General features: G+C 49.2%; 2 protein-coding genes across 2 annotated transcripts; one reads left to right on the top strand and one right to left on the bottom strand.

Annotated features, from left to right (window-relative positions):
* Positions 1-13,939: 13,939 nt before the first annotated feature.
* On the top strand, positions 13,940-15,512 carry Pitx3 (paired like homeodomain 3). The gene is made up of 3 exons (XM_069993607.1): positions 13,940-14,069; positions 14,237-14,439; positions 14,922-15,512. The coding sequence occupies exons 1-3, from the start codon at positions 13,952-13,954 to the stop codon at positions 15,510-15,512; spliced, it is 912 nt and encodes a 303-aa protein (XP_069849708.1). The 5' UTR covers positions 13,940-13,951.
* A 1,107-nt stretch (positions 15,513-16,619) lies between these two features.
* Elovl3 (ELOVL fatty acid elongase 3) lies at positions 16,620-22,160 on the bottom strand. The gene is made up of 4 exons (XM_069993621.1): positions 21,956-22,160; positions 20,034-20,165; positions 17,417-17,568; positions 16,620-17,158 (listed from the first exon to the last, which is right to left on the bottom strand). The coding sequence occupies exons 1-4, from the start codon at positions 22,045-22,047 to the stop codon at positions 16,743-16,745; spliced, it is 792 nt and encodes a 263-aa protein (XP_069849722.1). The 5' UTR covers positions 22,048-22,160; the 3' UTR covers positions 16,620-16,742.
* Positions 22,161-23,700: the final 1,540 nt, after the last annotated feature.

Genomic DNA, 23,700 nt, shown 5'->3' on the forward strand with positions numbered 1-23,700 from the left:
TTCCTTTCAGATTTTAGTATGGCATATTAAACTTCTACATTATGCCTAAGAATAGAAAGATGAAGAAGACATAGTGCTTGTTCTCTTAAATTTTAGTGTATGAGGGGACAAAACAAAAACTGATCACTTCAATACAGTGGGTGGAATGAGATGGGAGTGAGAGGCTAGACATCTGGCTAGTCTCAGAGTTCAGGAAAGACTTCTTAGAATAAGAACTGAGTGAAACTTAGGAGGATGAGTAAATATTGGCAAGATGGAGATTGGCTACTGTCCGGAAATGTCAGAGGTGATTAGGAATATACTAAAAGATTGGAAATAAAGACAATGTCAGACACTGAAGGTCTAGTATGCCAGACTATGCTTGATCTTTATCCTAAGGACATTAAGAGCCATTGAGGGTTTTTAAGCAAAGAGGTGAGTACGCAGATAACCTTAAGAGAATATTATATGACTATGCTCTGGGTTCTCCAGTGCATACAAGCAACTTTACTTGTTCCTTGACAACTGTACCTGTCCCTCGATTCCTAATCAATAAGTACCACCTTGCCCACAGGACTGACTCTATATGGAAAATCAGCCCTGCAGGAGCTGGTTCGCCTGAGCAAACTAAAGGTACAAAGTGAGAGGCAGAGGGTCCACACTTTTGAAATAAACGCAGGGGCTGAGGATTTCGCTCCGTGGAAGAGCGCTTGCCGGGCAAGTGCTGAAGTCGCTTGCCATTAAAGGCGAGTCCTCAGTCGGGAAGAAAAGGAAGGGGAGTGGGGCCGGAACCAACTCCGAGCGCCGGTGGGAGACTTCGGGCTGGAGGTAGGGGATAATTCTCCAAGTACTAGTGCTTTTTTCCTCCTAGAAGTGATTTTTTTTTTCTTTTAAGAAGAAGGGGAAAGGGAGAAAATATGTGGAGGATAGCTGAAGAGAGAAGGGAAGATGTGAAGAAAACGGGCGCAGAGAAATCAAAGCCACAGAGGGAGGAGGGGGCAAACAAAGCAACGCGGCGAAGAGCAAAGAAAGACGAGACGCGGGAGGACTGGAACAGAGACAAAGGAGCGGAGAGACAGACAGCAACAAGTGGAGAAAATCGGCGAAACTTGAGCGGCAAAGTCTGCGAGCTGAGACGCGGGGGCAGGCCGTGCCTTCCCCACCTGGCGCCCAGCACTCCTCTCCTTTCTGTTCTGTTCCTCCTCACTCACTGCCTTTACCGTCAGCCAGCCGCCACTGTCCGGAGCTACGTGACAGAGCTACTTGGGCAGGTTTTGCTCTGTCAAAGCCTCCTAGCCCGAGCACCGGGTCTCGGCCACGTGGGGATGCGAGGCGGGGGAGGGGGGGTCCGGTTGCGGAGAAGCGCTTCTGATTGGCTAGAGGACGGGGCTTTGGGCCAGATCCCTCCCCTGGGGGCGGAGCCTGGATATTCACAGCTGGAAAGGGTGGAGCCCGGGCAGCGCAGCTGGAAAGGGGCGGGCCCTGAGGAGCGCGGCTCGCAGCCGAGGGCTGGGGGCGCCCTGGACTGCCATAAAGTGAATGGGCGCCGGTGGAGGGTGGCAGTCCACTGCGAAGCTCACTCTCGCTTCGTGCGTCTAGGAGCGCCGGAGCGGAGCGGCCGACCGGGAGCGGGGGGCGGCCCCCACCCCGGCCGGGTGCCCGGCCCGTGGCCCCAGCCTGCGCTCCGGACTGCCGCCGCCGCCTCTAACGGGACTCTGCCTGCTGCAGGACGCACCGTGAGTGCTTGACCAAGAGGGGGACAGGAGCGCAAGGGGTCAAAGGACCATGGCTGGTTCCGGGACTCCTAAATGGAGATCTGGGACAGCTGAACTCCGGTGCTTGGGGGACGGGTCGAGGTTGGAAGGGCGGACGTACTTGGGCGTAAGGAAAGTTGGGATAAGGACACGGGAGACCTGGGACCGAAGACTTGGGGATCAAGAGCGAAGTCGGGGCCTCGAAGCCAGGACAGGAGCTCCACGCAGCTGAGTGGGGAGTGTAGAAATCATTACAAGAAAGTATCCTGGAATCTGGGGGCAGGGTAGACGGCCAAGGGGGCGAAGAGGGTGGCGGAGGCCCGGGTCATCGGGGGAGAGCGAGGCGGCCGCCCAGCATGCGGGCCGTTGACGTCGCCAGGCTGGGGGCAGACTGCGGGGTCTGGGAGCGAGGTGCGCCTGGGTCGCACACGCTCCCCTTCTCAGCTGCTGCGCGGTCGGACGGAGCGGTGTGGTGAGAGTCAGGCAGTGACTGGGGTCGGACGTCCGCCGTGAGAGCGGCAGAGCCCAGACTGGAAGACTTACTCGGGCAGGCCAGCTTGGTTTAACTTGGGGTGTCATGGTCTGCATGGGTCCGACCTGGGGTCCCCTCAGAATATCCAAGACGCTTAGGGCTTGGAGCAGATAGAATGTCCGAGGTGGCAAAGTGGGTCTCACCAGAGCAGGCGCTGTTTTTCGGCAGTGGTGGACAGAATGTCCCTGGCCGAGTGGCATGTCCATCTACCCAGCAGAGTCTGCCCAGTTCCTGCGTGTACGATGGGGTCGGCTGCGATGGGTCACCTGAAAGCCCCGCTTACACTTTAAAGAACTTCTTTCTGCTCCTCCTGCCCCAGGAGCGGGAGGTGAGCTGAGAGTGAAAGTAAAAGATGCAGCCTGGCCTGGTGGCTGAGTGTGGCTGGGAGACATCCCCTCCCCACCTCAAAATAGATCCGAGCATCACTCTGGACTTGCAGAATCCAAATTTGAGGAGAGATGGCCAGCTGCTAGTGAATCGGGACCGGGAAGGGAAGCAGAGGGCACAAAGGGCGAGAGCAGGGCAGTGAAGAGCCCAAACGAACCCCTGATGGCCTCGGTTTCCTCACAAACCCAGAATTAATGTCCAAATCCAATACAACTGATCAGACACTCCTGGACTCCTTTTTGAGCATCAGCTGATTCAAGGTTCCTCTAGGGGACAGGAGCCTGCCGGTGGGGAAAGCCATAGCCCCTTAGCCAAGCAAACTATATATGGTCTTTCTCCCCCCCCCCCCTTTGATCTTTCAGCCTCTAATCCCCAATGTGGTCCTGTTGGCTAAAAGAAAGTGGGAAGTAAACATGTGGAATCCAGACCATTGGGTCCAACATAGCAGCTATATGTTCCTTTTTTTATTTTTTGGGTCCAGTCGTGGGGCCTGAACTCTGGGCCTGGGCGCTGTCCCTCAGCTCTTCAGCTCAAGGTTAGCGCTCTACCACTTGAGCCACAGCGCCACTTCCGGCTTTTTTTTTGCTTATGTGGTGCTGAGGAATCGAACTCAGGGCCTCATGCATGCAAGGCAAGAGCTCTACCACTGAGCCACCTTCCCAGCCCACCTATATGTTCCTTTAAATCATGCTGGGGAAGATGTCTCAACCTCCCTGTTTGCTTTTTTTGGGGGGCAGGGGTTAGGGGAGGACCCTAATTCCTCTAGGCCCATTACAGTGATCACCCACCCTGACCTCCCAACACTTAACTACAGCCCAGTTAAGCAGAAGAGAACAATTAGAGAGAACTCTCTGAATATATGCAAGTGAACAAGACAACTCAACCAGGACTGAGTTTTCACAAAGACAAGTCCAAAACACTGTTTAGCAATGAGTAATCAAAATAAGTGGGTCTCAGCCCTTGTCTCATCTTAAACGTGTGAGTGACATATAATACACATTCCCCATGTTCTCATCTCTATGAATCAGTTCTAAAGTTTGCTTAGATCACAGCTAGGACATTGTTTTTCAACCTTTATTTGTCCCTTGCCCTCTTTTGATAAATATAGTTCTACTCTCAACTGCCCCTATCACATTCTAATACATTTCAGGGGCTTGTGCTTTCGTTGCCTTTGAAGAATCACTGATATTATGGATGAAATGAAGGCCTCTGCATCACAGATAGTTCCCCAAAGATTCAAAAGTTTTGCTTTTGTTAAAAAGGCCAAAATGAATGGCATCATAACAAAGATGATTGGAAACAAAAGACCGAATCTTCCTTTACTGTTGTATAAAACCATGTAGCTGAAGGTGTGCATGGTCACTAGCTCCTAGGGAGATGTTATAGGCCTAGAGAAGAACTAGAGAATAGGGTTGGCTCAGTTATAAAAGAAATGTCTTATATAGGCATGGTTCTGAGTTTGATATAAGCACCAGAAAAACAGGAAGAAAGAAAAGGAAAGAGAGCCATGTATGGTTGTTCTCACCTGCAATCTCAGTATTTAGGAAACTGGGCCAGGAAAATCTTGTTAGAAGTCATAGAGGCCAACCTGGGTTGCATAGTTAGATTCTGTCTCAAAAAAAAAAAAAAAAAAAAAAGAATGGCAGAAAGGGGAGGAGCCTGGGAGGATTGCTGGAGAGAGCAATTGAGCAATTCAAAGTTTGGGAGGTAAAATAGGATGGAAATCTACAATACAATAAAAGACATAAATAAGCAGAAGACTTGCTTGCTCCTCAAATGCAGAAACCGAAGATGAGGGAACCTTTTAGAGTTGAAGTAAATGTAACCTTGGAATGAATAGGAAAACATCTTTGGACACAATGGGCAGCTAACTTTCAGAACTCCTTTTCAGAGAGGTGATAGAGGTCAGAAGTAGAAATGGAATCCTTCAGAGATTGGGAGATCGGTGTAAATCATCACAAATGGCTGCCAGTGGAAGTGGGGAGGCATGCAATGCGCAGAATGGCTCAACCATTTCTCTGTGTTTCTTTCTCTTCCTTCCACTTTCTCTCTCTTCCTATTTCTTTCTCTTCCTTTCTCTCCTGTTTCTTTCTTCCTCTCTGATTATTATTATTACTATTTTGAGATCCACAGTCTATGTAATTTTGAACAATTTGATGCTTTCCTACCTTGTTAGAAGGTGAGACTGGCTGTTCCTGCCATGCAGGATGCTTGTGAGAGTTAAATGAAATCTTGTGTGCGAAAGCCCTTTGCAAGTGGAGAAGCCCCAGAAGCTTTGCTGCTGATACTCTACCCAAACTGTAGGTCCTCTGCAACCACAGACTCTGCCTTTGGAAGGATGAGGATGAGGTCTTGAGCCTTTCAAAAGCCTGGTCATATCTGTCCTGATTCTGATCCAGCCACAGGAAGCTTCTTATTTATATGTTTGTTTATTGTGCCAGTCCTGGGGCTTGAACAGAGTCTGAGTGCTGTCCCCGAATTTTTGGGCTCAAGTCTAGAGCTCTATCATTAGAGCCACAGCTCCACTTCTGGCTGTTTTGGTAGTTAATTGAAAATTAGAGTCTCATGGACGTTCCAAAATGGGAAGGTTTTTAAGGTGCTTCAGGTGCCAGCCATCACCCATGCCTCACTCAAAGAACCTGGAGAGTTCTCCAAGGGATCAATTTTTCTACTGGGCCAGATATTCTAATCTGAACTCCACCTGCATCCTGCTCAAGGATGTATATATGGGCCCAGGAATTCAAGTCTAGGAAGGAGGAATAGGGCCTGGTTAATCTATCTTCTCTGTTCACTCTAAGTGATGCCTGCTAGAGTATGAGTAAGGGAGATGGCAGTTAATCTAAAGGATTCATTAGATCCTGAGCTTTGAGATACCATAGGTCTCTGCTACAGACCCTTAATACCAGTGATCATAAGAAAAAGAATAGAAGATAGTGAGACAAAAGAGAGCTATGGAAATGCTTGCAAAACTCTCTACCTCTCCTTTTCCATTTTCCTTCTTAGGGCTTTCTTTTTGTTGTTTGTTTGTTTGAGGTTGAACTAACTTAAGATTCTCCTGTCTAGGGGCTGGGAAGGTGGCTCAGTGGTAGAGCGCTTGCCTTGCATGCTCGAGGCCCTGGGTTCGATTCCTCAGCACCACATAAGCAAAAAGAAAAAAGCCGGAAGTGGCACTGTGGCTCAAGTGGTAGAGCGCTAGCCTTGAGCTGAAGAGCTGAGGGACAGCGCCCAGGCCCAGAGTTCAGGCCCCACGACCGGACCCAAAAAAAAAAAAAAAAAAAAAAAAAAAAAGATTCTCCTGTCTAGGTTTTCTGAGTACTGGAATTATAGGTATTATAGGCATGCATCATCACACCCAGCTCTGGTGTCTTTTTTTTCCTTTTTTTGTCAGTGGTCAGTCGGTGGTCGTGGGACTTGAACTCAAGACCTGGGCACTGTGCCTGAGCTCTTCAGCTCAAGGCAAGCACTCTACCGCTTGAGCACCACAGCACCACTTCCAGTTTTCCAGTGGTTAATTGGAGATAAGAGTCTTCACGGGAACTTTTCTATCTGGGCTGGCTTCCAACCACAGTCCTCAGATCTCAGCCTCCTGAGTAGCTAGGATTACAGGTGTGAGGCACCAGTTTGCCCAACTTCTATTGCCTTCTTCATACTTTTCAGCTCTTTCATAGTTCCCCTTTCCCTATCTCTCTCTTTCCTGATTCACTCTGCTCACAAAGATGTTACTCTATTTTTTAAATTATTTTTATTTTTTGTCTGTCGTGGGACCTGAACTCTGGGCTTGAGCGCTGTCCCTGAGCTCTTTGGCTCAAGGCAAGTACACTACCACTTGAGTCACAGCACCACTTCTGGCTTTTTCTGCTTATGAGGAATCGAACCCAGGGCGTCCTGTATGCAAGGCAAGCGCTCTACCACTGAGCCACCTTCCCAGCCCAAAGATGCTACTCTTTTATGTTATTCCCAACCTACAAATATTCAGTGGCTCCCATAATTTGGAACAAGGCTGCTTGATATGTGTGTGGAGCAGGCAGGGGCAGGAGTGAGAGGGATATGACACAACAGGCTAGCAGGTCCATCTTCCCTGTGTGATGATCTTACCAAAAGCCTCCAGGGAGCCAGGTCCTGGTGGCTCATGCCTATAATCCTAGCTCTTCAAGAGGCTGAGGTCTAAGGTTTGTGGCTTGAAGCTAGCCAGGCAGGAAAGTTTATGAAACTCATGTTGCCAATAAACTTCCAAAAAAAGTTGGAAGTGGAGCTATGGTTCAAGTGGTAGAGTGCCAGCCCTGAGCAAAAAATAAAGCTCAGAGACAGTGCCCAGTCCCTGAGTTCAAGCCCCAGGACCAGCACACACACACACACACACACACACACACACACACACACACACACACACCACATACACACAGACTGGGGGGAAGGCACACACACTACATGCACACACACACACACACACTTCCATAAACACACACTTCACTTTTATATTTAAATGTGAGATTAAAGTATGCTTGAATTTTTAAAATCAAGCATCCCCTAGAGAGGCTAGGGGTAGAACCAGTGGTAAAGTGCTCAGGTGCTCAGCTAGTAAAAGAAAGAAGAAAGAGGGTGGGGTAGAGAAAGAGAAAGCAAGCAAGCAAGAGAGAGAAAGAAAGAAAAGGAAGGAAGGAAGGAAGGAAGGAAGGAAGGAAGGAAGGAAGGAAGGAAGGAAGGAAGGAAGGAAAAAGAGAAAAGCTAGAGATCTGAGTTGTTTTAAACTAATAGCCACTATTTCGGGTCTTGCGTCTAGTTTTCTTTTACTGATCCTAGGGATGGTGTGATGGTTTTTGCTGATGGTGGTGGTGTTGAGACAGGGTTTTGCTATATTGCCCAGGCTGGCCTGGAATTTGCTATGTAGCCCAAGCTAGCCTCAAATTCAAGATCCTCCCATCTCAGCCTACTGGGTCCAGGGACTACAGGTATACACCACTATTCCCTGCACTTAGACTTTTGTTGTTGGTGGTGGTGTTTCTCAGGCTTAAATTCAATGCCTCATTCTCTCCCTTGGCTTGCTTATTCCTGGCTAGTGTTCTACTACTTGCACCATGCTTCTTGCTGGTTAATTTAGAGATGGAGTCTTACATACTTTTCTTCCCAGGCTGGCTTTGAATCACAATCCTTCAGGACTTAGCCTTCTTATAAGCATGGGCCACCAGTGCCTGGTCACTTACAAATTGTGTGTGTGCGTGTGTGCACGTGTGTTTGCGTGTGCACGCGTATGCTGTATGCTGATCCTGGGGCTTAAACTCAGGGCCTGGATGCTGTCCCTGACCTATTTTGCTCAAGGCTAAGAACTCTACGACTTGAGTCACAGCTCCACTTCTGGCTTTTTGGTGGTTAAATGGAGGTAAGAGTCTCATAGACTTTTCTGCTTAGAACTGCAATCCTCAGTTTTCAGCCTCTTGAGTAGCTAGGAATACAGGTGCCTCTAGCACCCAGCCACTTACGTTTTGTTTTGTTTTGATGGAAAAGCTTGAAGACACTCTAACCTAGACTGAATCAGTACTTGTCTCTCAACAGAGACTTCTCAATCTCCTCAATCATTTTTTTCCTGGTCTCCCCTTGCCCATGCTGAGACAGAGACCAAGTGAGGCTCCTTGTTGTCCTCTGAGTGCTCCTAATACTGCAGTGTTGTCTAGAAAGGCCTGTCCGCCATTGCCTTCTCAACTCCCACTTCAGCACGCACCTACGTTTTCTGAGTCCCAGCCCCAGGGCTCCCACTTCTGATCTCCCATAGCCTGAGAGTCAGGACTATGTGCTCTATTTTCCCATTGTATGCTTGTTTGTCTCCCTAAACTGTGGACAAGGTCTGGGCTTTACCATTCTTAGGGATCCCTTTTAGAAAGAAGAATGCAAGGGACATATCCTGAGAATCCTATAGGATTATTTCTTTGATCCCCTGATTGAACCCTTGGTAACTTGAGTGTATCAAATCATTGTGCCTCCACCTGGGTCTTGAGGTTTCATTGTAGGATTATGGGCAAATGTGTCTTCCTTTGTTGACATCTGCACGCCATTGATTCTAGGTGTTCATCATTTTGAATGGCTTAGACTATTCAAGAACCTCACTTCCATCTCACATTTCCATGACAGCGCTACACTAGTTTAGGACCTTGGTTTTCATGCTTTCCCAACTTTCTGCTTGCTGAGTTGAACCACGGCTTCACCAGTCCAGCCCCTCTTCATTTCCTCTGCATAAAAAGAAAGTTTTCTCCCATTTAAGTCCCAGGTTATGCCTCCTGCCTCAGGCATTAGTATTGCAACTTATCATGGACTCTCTCACTGGTAACTTTGCTTTACTCATTTGGCTGCAAGATTTATCTGGGTTCTCATGAAGTTTCCTCTTGCCATGAGTTTATATTCCATGGAAGCCATTACTTCTACATCTGGTCTTACTGCCCGTGATCTGCTTTCCACTTGAATATATCCTGAACAAATATTTTGTTCATGCTGGTCCAAGATAAGTCTGTATTTTTTTAATCTTTATTTTATTGTAAAGATGCTGTACAGAGGGGTTACATTTACATGAGTAAGGTAATTAGTACATTTCTTGTTAAGCAAGTCTATACTTTGGAATCATAGCACATCTATGGGACCACTATCCTCCCTAGGCCTAGGCTTGCGATCATGATACCATGGTATCATTCCCCAGGCCTTATTCCCCAGCAAAATATATGAGAAAGACTGGTGGTGAGCCAGATGCCAATGGTTCACACCTGTAATCTTAGCCAGTTAGGAGGCTGAGATCTAAGAATCACCAGTGGAAGCCAGCATATGCAAAAAAGCCTGTGAGACTTTTATCTCCAATTAACCACCAAAAAGCTAAGGTGTGGCTCAAGTAGTAGAGTACTAGCGTTGGGTGAAAAAGAACAGGGCTCAGACCCTGAATTCAAGCCATAGTGTGCCTTTCCACCCCCACCGGCAACACACACACACACACACACACACACACACACACACACACACACACACACACACACACACACACACACACACACAGACTGGGGATGGAGCAGTCAGTCATGCTCTAGATGAACTCACTACTACCGTGATCTTTTGGCTCTCTTTGGCCCTGCCTGGTATTTTCTACCAGCATCAACCAATTCTGCAGCTTCCACACTATTCCTCCCTATCCATTGAGTGAGATGAAGTCCTTGGCCTCAGTCCCAACTCTCTAGCTTCCTGACCTCCAGCAGTTTGGGGGAGCTTAATCCTCAGCCAGCCTGTCTCCAGCTCAGACAACAGCTTGGCGCCCCCAGCCTTTGCCTGACTAACCCATCCAGATGAGAGGAGAGGCCACAGAAGACAGATGCCACACCCTTCCATCTCTCCTATGCCTTCCTGACTTTAGAGATCTTTCCCTCTCTGCCATTTCACAATGAGGGGCTCTTCTCAGCCCTGGCTGCTTCTTGCCTGTTACTAACCCATTCACGAGCCCAAAGGCTTTCTTCTTCCTTTGTCAGTCCCAGGTCTCCAATGTGACTTCTAGCTTAGGTTACTGTGCCCAACTTGCTGTTTCTTTATTGACTGGGCCATCTATGTCCAGATGGTGTTGTATCCCTCTCTGAAATGCAACTTGCTCTTCTCTGTTCTTCAGAGAAGAACATAGCCTGGGGAAGTTGAAGCACTAGTGAGTTCAATAAACTCATGCCCCAGGATCACCTGAACTCATCCCCTTATTTACCTTAATTGTCTAACTTAATGCCTAAATTCTCAAGAGTTTTATCCCTGCACCCTTTTATATGTTATATGTTATGTAAACCTTATAACAATACTGAAGGCAAAGTCAGGTCCATCCTTATCACCCCATCCCAGCACTCAAGAGGCTGAGGCAGAGGATCATGAGTTTGAGGCCAGTATGAGCTATTATATAGTGTGTCTTGTCTCAACAGCCCTGGAGGCAGGTGGAGAAAAGGATTGTGATTTCTCTTTTAGATATGATGAAATATGTAATATGCCCAGAGAGGGAAAGTAACTTGCCAAGAAAACACAGCTAGTAAAACTAAGGAACCAACATCCAGATATACACTTCAAATCAAATTGTTTAGGTCCATACCAGATTACCTTCCTCAGAGGAGCCTGGGCACTTTCCATTCCTCCTTGCTACCCCATCCTTACCTCGAGAAGAAGCCTATCAGCCAAACAGGGTATCTACAACAGCCACTGAGTGTCCACCATTCCCTGAACCCCTTGGCCTCTTCTCCCCCACACATGAGTTCTGAGCTCCCAGGACTGAGAGCTGGAGGTTCAGAGGGGCCAGTGAGGGAAGGGGGAGGGGAACAGCTATCTCCAAAACAACCCAGGCAGCTGTCCCTGTCACAGACAGAAGAGACTCTATGCTGGTGTGTTTCTGTCTGCCTGAATATAGGAGCATATGTGTGGGAGAGTGTGTGTTTGTGTCCCTTGAACTCCAAGTCCAAGTGCTCATTGTGTCTGAGTGGTAGCCTCTGTGTATGTGTGTGTGTGTGTGTGTGTGTGTGTGCATGTGTGTGTGTGTGTGTGTCTGTCTGTCTGTCTGTCTGTCTGTCAGTCTGTCTTTGAGAACAGTCTGTACTGCTTTCTCGGCCTTGTCTTTTACTTTGGTGCTTATCCCTCCTCACCCTGCCTCCCTCTGCCAAAATAGAGGATGAAATCAAGACCCAGGTGAAATGCTAGTGGGGGTAGCAGGAGAGGGGCGGGGGAGGTTGGAAAATTAGAAGTCAGGAGCCCAAAGAGACTAAAGGATGAATGGTAATAGGACCTAGTTTTTACCACAGGCAAGCCTCTCTGTCCCTTTCCTCTGCTGTGTGTTGTCCCATGCATGGTTTGAATTTCAGGGTCACTCGGGGTCTGAGGAAAGGGCAAACCTCAGAGTACCCCTTTTTTCTAGCTTTCAGTTCTGAGCCCTCCTCATCTTTGGGAAGAACTTCTGGTCAAGAATGCCACAAGTCCCTCCCAAGGGCCTCTCCCTTCCAGTGGAGCCTAAGTTTTCCAGTTCCAAGGTCTGGATACTGATTTCAGACCAAGAAAAAGAGATAAGTGGAGGATACCTCCTTCCAGGCCTGAGTTCTCTCTCTGTCTCTCTCCCTCCCTTCCTCTCTCCCTCCCTCCCTCCCTCCCTCCTTCCTTCCTTCCTTCCTTCCTTCCTTCCTTCCTTCCTTCCTTCCTTCCTTCTTTCCTTCCTTCCTGGGTTCTCTCCAGCTATTCCTTTCCAACCCAATAAAAAAGGTCCAAGGTTAAGACCCTCTGCCTATGAAACAGCAGGGACTGTTTCTGAACCCCATAGGTTGACCCCTGTTCCACTCTCAGCCTGGCTCAGCTGTGCTCACTGAGTTGCTTGAAGGAGCATTACCATGTACAAACACAGGCCGCTGCCCATCTGTACCTCCTTGAGAAAGGCTCCTCAGAAACTCAGAGCAGCCAAGTGACACACATCTCAATCTAGACTAATGCACCCTATTAATGCCACTCCATGAAGCTGCATCAAGTTCCTGATAACGGGGAGGGAATCGTCCCACCTAGCTGTATACCCTGTCCTTTGACTCCTGTTCTCCTCTAATCAAGAAGTAGCCAGAGTCTTGAGCTCCAGTAGTGCCCCTTTCTCATCATCTTATCAGAGGGGGAAACGTGAAGAGGGACCTAGTAGGCTCTTGGGTTAGGGAGGACTGACAGGAAGAAGGTCTTAGTGGTGCAGGCAGGCCTATTACCTGGAGTGGGCTGCTAGAAGCCAATATGAGATGGAGGAATGACTAGTGGGATGTGAGAGGTGTGTGAGCAGACAAGAGACAGATAGCACCCAAGTACTCTATGGTTTTCAAATTTGGTTTTTATATTGGGACACTTTATTCAAACAAAATCTCTTCAGAAATTATAAATAAAACAGACGGAAGCAGGGACTGTCTTCATGGAAAGAGACTCAAGCAAAGCCAGGCTGGAGTCTGAGCTGAATCCTAGGGAACACATGGTGAAAAAGCAAACAAAGGAAAACATTCACGAGTTCCACCAACCTGGTGGGACTAGGTCACCACTTGCAAGCTCTGTGACTTTAATCAAGTTACTTCAAAGCTCAGTTTCCTGGGGCTGGGAATGTGGCTTAGTGATAGAGTACTTGCCTAGCAGGTATGAAGTCCTTGGTTCCATTCTTCAATACCACATAAACAGAAAAAGCCAGAAGTGGTGCTATAGCTCAAGTGGTAGAGTGCTAGCCTTGAGCAAAAGAAGCTCCAGGACAGTGCCCATGCCCTGAGTTCAAGCCCCAAGACTGGCAAGCATGCGCACGCACACACACATACATACACACACAGAGCTCAGTTTCCTCAGCTGAAAAAAGTAATACAAGTTGAGTATCTGAAGGTCCAAAATCCAAAATATTCTGAAGTCTGAGACTTCTTTAGTGTACTTTGGGTTTTAAATTTTCAGGTTAGGGATACTTAACTTGTAAATCAATATAAATATTCTCAATTCCTGTCGCCCCCCCCCCAAGTCTGAAATCTCAAGCCTCTGATTCCAAACATTTTGGATAAGGGATATTCAATTACCTGTATCCGTTACCTAATCATGATGTATTCTGTGCAGCTAATGAGACAAAAGTTCACAGTAAGTACCATAAGTGATACTAGTTAATATTCTTTTTTTTTTTTTCTGTCGGTCATGGGGCCTGAATTCTGGGCCTGGGTGCTGTCCCTCAGCTCTTCAGCTCAAGGCTAGCGCTTTACCACTTGAGCCACAGCGCCACTTCCAGTTTTTTCTGCTTATGTGGTACTGAGGAATGGAACCCAGGGCTTCATGCATGCAAAGCAAGCACTCTACCACTGAGCCACCTTCCCCAGCCCCAAATAACATCTGTCCCATGGAAGGTGAAATACATGTTCCAGCGGTCTCGAAGGTGTGGTTGGCAGAGAGGCACGTATGAGGTTATAGGGCTACTGAGAAGTCTTCAGGCGCGGCGGAATCGAGGATGTGATGCCAGTAGAGTGCACTTTCCGTAATTCAATAAATGGGGAACACCAACTGTGCAGCGGGCATAGTTCAAGATGCCCTACAGTCAACAAAGTCTAGGAGGTGCCTAAAACCTCCCAGCACACACCATTTTCCTCTTAGGCTGCGATTTCCCACGCTATCGGAGCTCAACCCACTCAGGGTGGCTTTCTGTTGGTGACTGAGAAAGAGAGCAAGGAAAGGGGGGTGAAACCTTACTAGGCCCTGGGATCTGGGATAGCCTGTGAGTTTTTTTCACCCCCCCTCCCCTTTGTTAATCTGGTCTGCCTTTTCCTTCCAGAACCTTCCCTCCATGGAGTTCGGGCTGCTCAGCGAGGCAGAGGCCCGGAGCCCGGCCCTGTCGCTGTCAGACGCGGGCACTCCACATCCTCCGCTCCCAGATCACGGCTGCAAGGGCCAAGAGCACAGTGGTGAGCGCGCCCTTCCGGGGGTGGGGGGTGGAGTTCATAACAGTTCAGCTCCCCAGTGGGGGGGGAGGGGGCGCGTGGGAAACCCGAAGTAGCAACCTGGGTGAGAGCCAGAGGGGAGGTTGAGGAGGTCCCCCGAGCTGGAGGATCGGCCTCATCCTGCTCCTCAGACTCCGAGAAAGCTTCGACCTCGCTGCCCGGGGGCTCCCCGGAGGACGGCTCGCTGAAGAAGAAGCAGCGACGGCAGCGCACGCACTTCACCAGCCAGCAGCTGCAGGAACTGGAGGCGACCTTCCAGAGGAACCGCTACCCCGACATGAGCACGCGGGAAGAGATCGCCGTGTGGACCAACCTCACCGAAGCCCGAGTGCGGGTACGGCTCTGGCTAGCCGCCCTCCTCACCCCCCTCCCCACTCGGGAGATCCCGGGTCTCCCTTCGGCGGGACCAACAGGTCGTGAGGCTGCCCTGCCAGCCCCGGCCCGCCCCCGGCCCCGCCCCTCCCCGACTCCCCGGGCCTGCGGTTCGCAGCCCAGCGCCCTCCAACTTTTCAGCTCTGCTCTTAGGGTTCCGATCGCTCCGGAACGCTCATTTCTTTGTCCTGGACTCGGTTCCCCTCCCTCGGCACCCCCCCCCCACTTGATCGCAGGCTACTCTCCCCCACCCTGTGGCCGTCCCCCGCTCCGCGCCCTCCTCCCCTTCCTTTCAGTCTCCAGACCCTTGGCCTCATTTATCCTACCACGGCCCAGGTTCGAACCCCTCATCCGGGTCACCCACTGATCTGCCCCTCTACCGGCCTCCGAGGTCCCCGTCCCGCGGCGCCGGGCGTCCTGACGGCCTGTCTCCCGCGCCCGCAGGTGTGGTTCAAGAACCGGCGCGCCAAGTGGCGGAAGCGCGAGCGCAGCCAGCAGGCGGAGCTGTGCAAGGGCGGCTTCGCGGCGCCGCTCGGGGGGCTGGTGCCGCCCTACGAGGAGGTGTACCCCGGCTACTCCTACGGCAACTGGCCGCCCAAGGCGCTCGGCCCGCCGCTCGCCGCCAAGACCTTCCCCTTCGCCTTCAACTCGGTCAATGTGGGGCCTCTGGCTTCGCAGCCCGTCTTCTCTCCACCCAGCTCCATCGCCGCCTCCATGGTGCCCTCGGCCGCCGCTGCCCCGGGCACCGTGCCAGGGCCCGGGGCCTTGCAGGGCCTGGGCGGGGCACCCCCCGGGCTGGCTCCTGCGGCCGTGTCCTCCGGGGCTGTGTCCTGCCCTTACGCCTCGGCCGCCGCCGCCGCTGCCGCCGCCGCCGCCTCCTCCCCCTACGTCTACCGGGACCCGTGTAACTCGAGCCTGGCCAGCTTGAGGCTCAAGGCCAAACAGCACGCCTCCTTCAGCTACCCCGCGGTGCCCGGGCCGCCCGCGGCCGCCAACCTCAGCCCGTGTCAGTATGCCGTCGAACGGCCCGTATGAGCGGCGGGGCCTGTGGATCACACCCCCAAGGGCGGGACAGTGCTTCACCTCCTCCCCGGACTGGGGTTGTCCAGACTGGCTGGCCCTGGCCCCAGGGTCTCAGAGGGTGCTTGGGCAGCTGGGGGACGGAGGGGCGGGGATGGAGAGGGCGGCTGGCTCCAGAAAGGGGCCTGTCCCCTCGCAGCCCCCGAGGGGGTGGACTGGGCCCTACTGCGCCCACCCCCACTCCCGCCTCCGGGACTAAGGCCAGGAACTGGGACCAGCTCCCTAGGAGCCAATTTACCCTTGGCTCCCTTCCCGCCTTCTCCAGACTCCCCTACCCTATTTTCAAAGATCAATGAAATAAACGTGCGCGGACTGTCAAAGGCTTGATGATTTAGAGTTACGGTTGGGCCCTCTTCCCTGCTTTCTCCCTCATCGTCTAAAGGAGAGCTGCACGCACAGCAGCCACAAGCTGAAAAGGCCAGGCTGGTCGGGTTCAGTCTCACTCACCTCCTTCAGCCTAGAGAGGCCGGGACTCCTCCAGCAAAGGGATGCGCAAGTGGATGGAGCGTTGGCCCTGGCCAGAGGTGGTGCTGTGGCGCCACCTCGTGGTCTCGGGAGGACAAATGGTAAGTGTGGTCTTGAATTGCTTCCTTGCGGGGGAACAGTTTTGCAATTTAGGAAGCCTATGACTTCAGAGAAGTTACTCCGCCTTTCTGCACCTGTTTCTCACTGTTCCTATGGGGAAGCTTAGCCCTCTATCAGCAATAAAATTCTGGTCTGTGACAGACATTTATGAAGTGCCTACCAGGCCTAGGACTCTTATTGAGTGTCTGTGTGTGCCTCTAACCTTCCACACACGTTCCTGACTCCCCGCTGAGGATCACCCCATTGCCAGCAACCTTCTCCCTCCGCAGAAGTCCCTCACTTCCCCAAATCCCCAAAATATTGTTGATATCTCTAATTTTAAAATAGACGTAAGAAGAAAGATTTTCTAGGTAGAAATATGAGTAATTCTAGGAACCCTCCTCCATCCTGCCTCCTTCCCCAATGGCCTGGCTGGCCTACACGTCAGACACAGAAACTTCAAAGTATCCCATTCTATGGCTGCTACTTGTGGCCATAGAGGGGTATACATCCTATTGGGAAGCCATATAGGGAAGAACCCTAATCATTCTCCTAAACCTAAGCCCTGACCTTAGTGCCCTGGGAAAAAGAGAGACCCACTAGTTCCTTCTCTTCAACCCTTCACTGGCTTTTGGCCTTAGGCTTCATGTAGGTTTGGTAGAAGAAGTGGGCAAAAAGGATTAAGTAGGATGCATACAGGACAAAGGACCAGAAGAAGTGTTCTGTTGTGGTGTGACATCCATGTTCCTGTCTCCAAACGTAGTTCAGGATGCCAAAGGTGGTTCCCAAAGCCATCTGCAGGATCTGTAGGCTTGTGATGAGTACAGGAAGCCTTCTGGGGTACTTCATTTTGGCAGCCTTCAGAGTGTAGTAGGTGTACATAATGGAATGCACACTGAAGTTCATGGTCATAAACCAACCACCTGAAGGCACTTTGTTCTTATATCCAAAGCTTGTGTACAGCAGCACTGTACTGTGGTGGAACCAGTGTATAAAGATGAGTGGCCGCTTACGCAAGATGATGAAGACCGTGTCTCCTGGGAAATGGGAGTCATAACTGGCATAGCACCCAGTGCTGGGACTACCCTCTACACTATGTGTGGGGGACACTGGAGGAATTCTCAGGATAGGGAGGAGGGTGTTTGTGGCACAGAATTTGGAGAGAAGCTGGAGTGAGATGTGTTGTTAGGACACCGTGGGGCGGGGGGCGGGGGGGCGGGGGTGGGGGGGAGTGGAGGACTCTGAGGAGGCACACAAATCACTGGGCACCAAAGAAACAAAGCCATGCCACTCACCAAGTTCAACAACTTTGCTGAGAAGAAAAAGGCACGACCAGAATTTGACTACAATGTGATCCGTGAAGAAGGAGAAGCACACAGTGTGTTTTAGGCCACTGGTCAGTATCACACTGGCCATATAGCTCCATGTCCTCACTGTCCCCATGATACTGAAATAGGACAGAGAAAGAAAGTGTAAGATCATTCCCAAGCACCAGTCCACCCTTCCCCCTGGTCTGGCTAGGTCATTAAGTCTCAAGCTTCATCATCTCCCCACCCCACCAGGAGTAGAGGTTATAGCTTCAGAGCTCCTAGGGCCAATCTGGTAGCTCCAACCAGTATTCTATAGGAAAGGATGGTCAGAAAAAGACCAAGAACTGTAGAGAAGTAGAATTAAAAATGAAAAAAATAGAGTCAGGAGCCAGTGGCTCACGCCTGTAATGCTAGCTATTCAGGAGGCTGAGATCTGAGGATCATGGTTCAAAGCCAACCCAGGCAGGAAAGTCCATGAGACTTTTATCTTCAATAAACCACTAGAAAACCGGAAGTGGTGCTGTGGCTCAAGCAGTACAGGGCTAGCCTTGAGCTGAAGAGCACAGGGACAGTGCTCAGGCCCAGAGTTCAAGCCCCAAGACTGACAAAAAAAGAAAAGAAAAGAAAAGAAAAATAGAGTTCTTGGTATGGGGTGGGAGATTCAGAGGAAATACTGGCAAGATGGGGAAGATGAAAAAAATTTAGGGGAAGAAAATATCAGAAGCAGGGCTGGGAAGGTGGCTCAGTGGTAGAGCGCTTGCCTAGCATGCATGAGGCCCTGGGTTTGATTCCTCAGCACCACATAAGCAAAAATAAAAAAGGCAGAAGTGGCGCTATGGCTCAAGTGGTAGAGCGCTAGCCTTCAGCTGAAGAGCTGAGGGACAGTGCCCAGGCCCAGAGTTCAGGCCCCACGACCAGACCCCCCCCCCCAAAAAAAAAAAAAAAGAAAAGAAAAAGAAAATATCAGAAGGAGGGATATCAAGCCGGGTGCTGGTGGTTCATGCCTGTAATCCTAGCTACCCAGGAGGCTGAGATCTGAGGATCACTGCTCAAAGCCAGCCCGGGCAGGAAAGTCGTGAAACTCTTATCTCCAATAAGCCACCAGAAAACCAGAAGTGGAGCTGTAGCTCAAGTGGTAGAGTGCTCGCCTTGAGCTGAAGAGCTGAGGTACGGTGCTCAGGCCCAGAGTTCAAGCCCCACAACTGCCAAAAAAAAAAAAAAGAAGAAGAAGAAGAAGGAGGGATAGGTGTGAAGATTGTTGGGCAGTCTTGGGAAAGAAAGTTAGGAACCAAGAGTATGGCTTGCTGGAGAAATTTGTTGAAGCACAGACTTCATGGGTGTAAAAGGGAGAGAACAAAGACTTACCAGCTTGGAGTCGAGGGAAGAAGTAAAACCAATATAAAGTAGGGTAGAAGCCAGGCTCCAGTGACTCATGCCTGTAATCCTTGCTATTAAGAGGCTAAGATCTGAGGAGCATAGTGAAAGCCAGCTTTTTTTTTTTCTTTTTCTTTCTTGGTCAGTGGGGAGCTTGAACTCAAGGCCTGGGTGCTGTCTAAGCTTTTTTGCTCAAGGCCAGCACTCTACCACTTTTAGCCACAGCTCCACTTCTGGTTTTCTGGTGGTTAATTGGAGGTAAGAGTCTCATGGATTTTCTTGCCCCAGCAAGCTTTGAACCTTGATCCTCATATTTCAGCCTCTTGAGTAGGTAGGATTACGAGTGTAAGCTGCTGGTACCCAGCTGGTGAGACTTTCATCTCCAATAAACTACCAGAAAACCAGAAGTGGTGCTGTGGCTCAAAATGGTAGAGTGCTGGCCTTCTGTGAAAAAGTTCAGGGACAGCACCCAGGCCTTGAGTTCACAACTAAACAGAGAGAGAGAGAGAGAGAGAGAGAGAGAGAGAGAGAGAGAGAGAGAGAGAGAGAGTGTAGAAGCTAGGAGTCAATGGAATTGAGATTGTTGGGAAACTTAAAGGAATAAGATGGGGCTGATTGGGAAGGTGGCTCAGTGGTAGAGTGCTTGCCTTGCATGCCTGAGGCCCTGGGTTCGATTCCTCAGCACCACATAAGCAAAAAAAAAAAGAAAGCCGGAAGTGGCGCTGTGGCTCAAGTGGTAGAGCGCTAGCCTTGAGCTGAAGAGCTGAGGGACAGCACCCAGGCCCAGAGTTCAGGCCCCACAACCGGACCCCAAAAAAAAAAAAAAAAGATGGGGCTGGCATTGATCAAAATGTATTGTATTCATAATTTGGCTTGTTGAAATGAAACTCCTTTGTACAACTACATAAAATAAATAATTTAAGCCAGGCACCTGTGGGCTCATACCTGTTACCCTAGCTATTGAAAAGACTGAAATCTGAGGACTGAGGTTTGAACCATCCCTGGCAAGAAACTCATGAGACTCCTATTCTCCAATTCACCACCAAAAAAGCTGGAGGTGGAGCTGTGGTTCAAGTGGTAGAGTCTTGAGCAGAAAAGCTAAGGGACAGCACCCCAACCCTGAGTTCAAGCCCCAGTACTGGCACAAAAGTAAATAAAAATAATAATAAAGAGATGAGATGGAAGTTTAAGGGCTAAAGGACAAGAGGTGGGAAGGGAATTGTCTTACCTGAAGACAGCAAGGCAGAAGGACCAGAAGATGAGAGGTCTTTGCAAATTGAAGCCCTTCCGTGTCTTCATATAGTTCTGGCCCACAATGATGAGCAGCAAGTAAATCAGAACTATGGGGAATGAGGATATCCTGGAAGATAGAAGTTACTGGGGATGAGCTTATGAGTGATACTGCTTAAAGGAATGTCTATTCATTTCTTTTTCTTTCTTTTTCTGCAGGTCCTAGGGCTTGAACACAGGGCCTGGTTGCTGTCTCTGAGCATTTTTGCTCAAGGATAGCGCTGTACCACTTGAGCCACAGCTCCACTTCTGGCTTTATTGGTGCTTAATTGGAGATAAGACTCTCACAGACTTTTCTGCCAGGCATGGCTTTGAACTGCAATTCTCAGATCTCAGTCTCCTGAGTTGCTAGGATTACAGGCATTAGCCACCAGCATCCAGCTTCCCTCATTTCTTTGTGTGAATGCTCTAAATTACAGTTCCAACTTGGTCACCTACCAGGTGTGACTTTTTTTTTTTTTTTTTGGTCAGTCATGGGGCTTGAACTCAGGGTCTAGGCACTTTCCTTGAGCTTTTTGCTGAAGACTAGTTTTCTGCCAGTTTGAGCCACAGTACCACTTCTGGTTTTTGAATGGTTAATTGGAGATAAGATTCTCATGAGGACTTGTCCTCCCAGGCTGGCTTTAAACTGTGAACCTCAGATCTCAGCCTCCTGAATAGCTAGGATTATAGGCATGAGCCACCAGCACCTGGCCTATGTGTGACATTTTTGTCTTTCCTTATTTTTACAGAAGGGTTAATGCTCCTTTCCTGGTAATGTTAATGTATACTTAACACAGAGCAGGCCTAGAACCAGATTTCTGTAATCATTGCTTTCTCAATGAGGTAGAGGTAAATGACAGAATCTTCTAGCCCCCACCTAGAGCTAACCCAAGGTCGTGGTGTAAGAAGAATGTGGCAACAGCTTCTGCCTGGTTATATAATGGCAAATTGGTTGGAAATAAAGTCAACCAACAAACACTTCTGAGGAATTTTAGGACTAAGCCAAAATGCCTGGGGAAGCTGAAAAGCATTCTATGATGTTGCAGCGAGAACATGATCATTATGTATGGAGGGTTGTTTCTAGGCATGAATACTATGCACACAGACATGCTCATACAACTACAAAGAATAAGAAAGGTTATCATATGGATCAAATCAATCTTATTCCTCAAAGATGGATCTCACTACACTAGTCTTCCTTTTCCTCTATCTTCTCCCATATTCCTCTCTGTGCCTTCTTATTTCTGCATCCTTTATTCCAGCTCTAAATCTCTTTGAAGTGCTATAGTGAGCCAGTTGCCAAGGGCTCAAGCCTGTAATTCGCACTCAGAAGGCTGAGATTTCAGGTTCAAAGCCAGCCCAGGCAGGAAAGGTTGTGAGAGTCTTAACTCCAATTAAAAACCAAAAAAGCCGGGGCTGGGAAGGTGGCTCAGTGGTAGAGTGCTTGCCTTGTATGCATGAGGCCCTGGGTTCGATTCCTCAGCACCACATAAGCAAAAAGAAAAAAGCCGGAAGTGGCGCTGTGGCTCAAGTGGTAGAGTGCTAGCCTTGAGCTGAAGAGCTGAGGGACAGCGCCCAGGCCCAGAGTTCAGGCCCAACAACCGGACCCCCCCCCCCAAAAAAAAAAGCCAGAAGGGGAGCTCTGAGCTCAAGTGGTAGAGCACTAGCCTTGAGCACAAAAGCTCAAGGACAAATTAAAGCCCCAGGACAGTTACCAAGTGGGGGGAAGGGGGTAAGAAGGAAAGAAGAGGAGAGAAAAAGAGAAAGAAAGAGACGGAAGGAAGAAGGGAGGAAGAAATTCTTACTGTCATTCAATCCCTTTCCTCTTTCTCCCCTAAAAGGCCCTTGGCATAACTCTTTCCCTTCACCAGGTCTCACCAGTACTTCTCCAAAAAGGGTCTCATGTCCGTAAACTTCTCGAAGTCGTATGGCTGGCACAGTTGCTCTGTGTCATTCATGGCTGTACCCATTTCGTTCTGCAGACGATGAGGTTCAGACCTTTGGGAAGAAGGGCGGCTGGGCTACAGGCTGCGGGGTGGAGGATGGAAGCAACCCTCAGGATGTGATGAAACCTATCCTGGACAATCGGGATTCCTGGGCAGGCTGGAGTGCCTCGTACCCAGTCACGTGTGCTGCAGCCCACCAAGCTCTACCACTGCCTCTACTGTATATAACGTGAACTAAAGATCAGCAGATCCCTCGAGCTCAGGACCCCGCCCCGTGCTTAGCTGTGATCCAATCTTAGTCGAAGACCTGCCCTTGCCCCGCCCCCTAGTTTTATTCTCCTATCTGATTGGTCATCCTCTGGGGGTAACTCCTTTAGGCACTACCCACTCTCTGCCCGAAATCTTGCAGTAGGCCTAGCTCTTTCCACTTTCCCAATTCCTCCATCTGCCACCTCCAGTGTCTGCACCATCACCTCTTTGGGCCATCTCCCCCATGGCTTCACAAAAGTACCCAGGCAGACCAGTATTCCGTTGGCACTGCCAACCATAGCCTTTAACTCAGATTGATTTAATCTTCACCTGCTGGGAAGTGAGGAAAAGGTGGCAGTGCCTTTGGCCCTGGGTGAACTAATTCAAAAGTGAGAAAATAGGTGAACTAATTCAAAAGTGAGAAAATGTCAGTTTCCAGGGTCTCTGAGATCCTGGGAAACCCAGGTCTAGTATGAAGAACAACAACTAAGCTGGGCAATGAAGAGTTTCTCCCGTAGTCCCTAGCTTCCTAGCTTCCTAGCTTCAGGCCTGTGCTTGTGGGTGGAGAGAGATGACTTGTAATGAATTTTATAATTGAGGATGTTGATGCAAATGTTTGAGGAAGTAGTTATTGAGGTTTCTTTATAGTTTCCTGATTTCCTGAACTTCCTCCTTTCTGGTGCCCAGTAATAACCCGGGGCTGGAAATGGGGTCACCCTCTGGGCTTCTGGAATTACTGTCTTAAGGTTTCCTGGAGGCCAACTAGGGCATTGGGAGCTCAAGATCCAGTGCATCTCCTCAAGGCCTGCTCTTTTCTCTCCCCAGTACAACCTTGTCTAGTCAACTATAGTTCTTCATCTATATATCTAGTCCTAATGAAAGAAATTTTATAAACACTTGTTTTGTTTTTTTGTTTTGTTTTGTTTTGTTTTTTGGGTCCAGTTGTGGGTCCATTGTATTTGCAATACAATGCAAAGAAAAACAAGCAACATATTTAATATATACTTTTTTATTTTTTTTTTATTGTAAAGATACTGTACAGAGGGGTTACAGTTACATGAGTAAGGTAATGAGAACATTTCCTATGGAGCATTGTTACCCCCTCCAATATTTGCTGTTATGTGGCCTTGTGAAGTAAGATTCAAAAGCCATATGGAGCCTGATGATCCAGATGTGAATCTCAGTTTTACTTTCTGAATTTCATCCAACTGTGTATGGAAGGAAAGTCCTATACATGCCTTCTAAATGACTCAGCTATGCATTCCTTAGTCTTCACACCACTAACCTATTACTATAGTCACAGTAACTTGTTATATTCTTGCCTTCTTGAATATGGTGCTTCTCTCTTACATTGGAATCAGAAAAAAAAAAAAAAAAAAAAGCACCAGATTCCTCAGCCTACCCAGCCCAGAAGTTCTGTTTTGTTTT

This window comes from Dipodomys merriami, unplaced genomic scaffold, assembly GCF_024711535.1.
Source record: "Dipodomys merriami isolate MVZ:Mamm:240054 unplaced genomic scaffold, mDipMer1.0.p SCAF_102, whole genome shotgun sequence".
NCBI lineage: Eukaryota > Metazoa > Chordata > Mammalia > Rodentia > Heteromyidae > Dipodomys > Dipodomys merriami.

What these genes read in the sequence shown, in the direction of transcription:
- Elovl3 (XM_069993621.1), bottom strand. Translation starts at nt 22,047, where the DNA reads ATGGGTACAGCCATGAATGACACAGAGCAACTGTGCCAGCCATACGAC. An exon ending in CCCTTTTTGGAGAAGTACTG is followed by an intron (nt 20,166 to 21,955) that starts GTGAGACCTGGT and finishes TCTATCTTCCAG; the next exon opens with GATATCCTCATTCCCCATAG. An exon ending in CAGCAAAGTTGTTGAACTTG is followed by an intron (nt 17,159 to 17,416) that starts GTGAGTGGCATG and finishes CCCATTTCCCAG; the next exon opens with GAGACACGGTCTTCATCATC.
- Pitx3 (XM_069993607.1), top strand. Translation starts at nt 13,952, where the DNA reads ATGGAGTTCGGGCTGCTCAGCGAGGCAGAGGCCCGGAGCCCGGCCCTG. An exon ending in CAAGGGCCAAGAGCACAGTG is followed by an intron (nt 14,070 to 14,236) that starts GTGAGCGCGCCC and finishes CCTGCTCCTCAG; the next exon opens with ACTCCGAGAAAGCTTCGACC. An exon ending in TCACCGAAGCCCGAGTGCGG is followed by an intron (nt 14,440 to 14,921) that starts GTACGGCTCTGG and finishes CCGCGCCCGCAG; the next exon opens with GTGTGGTTCAAGAACCGGCG.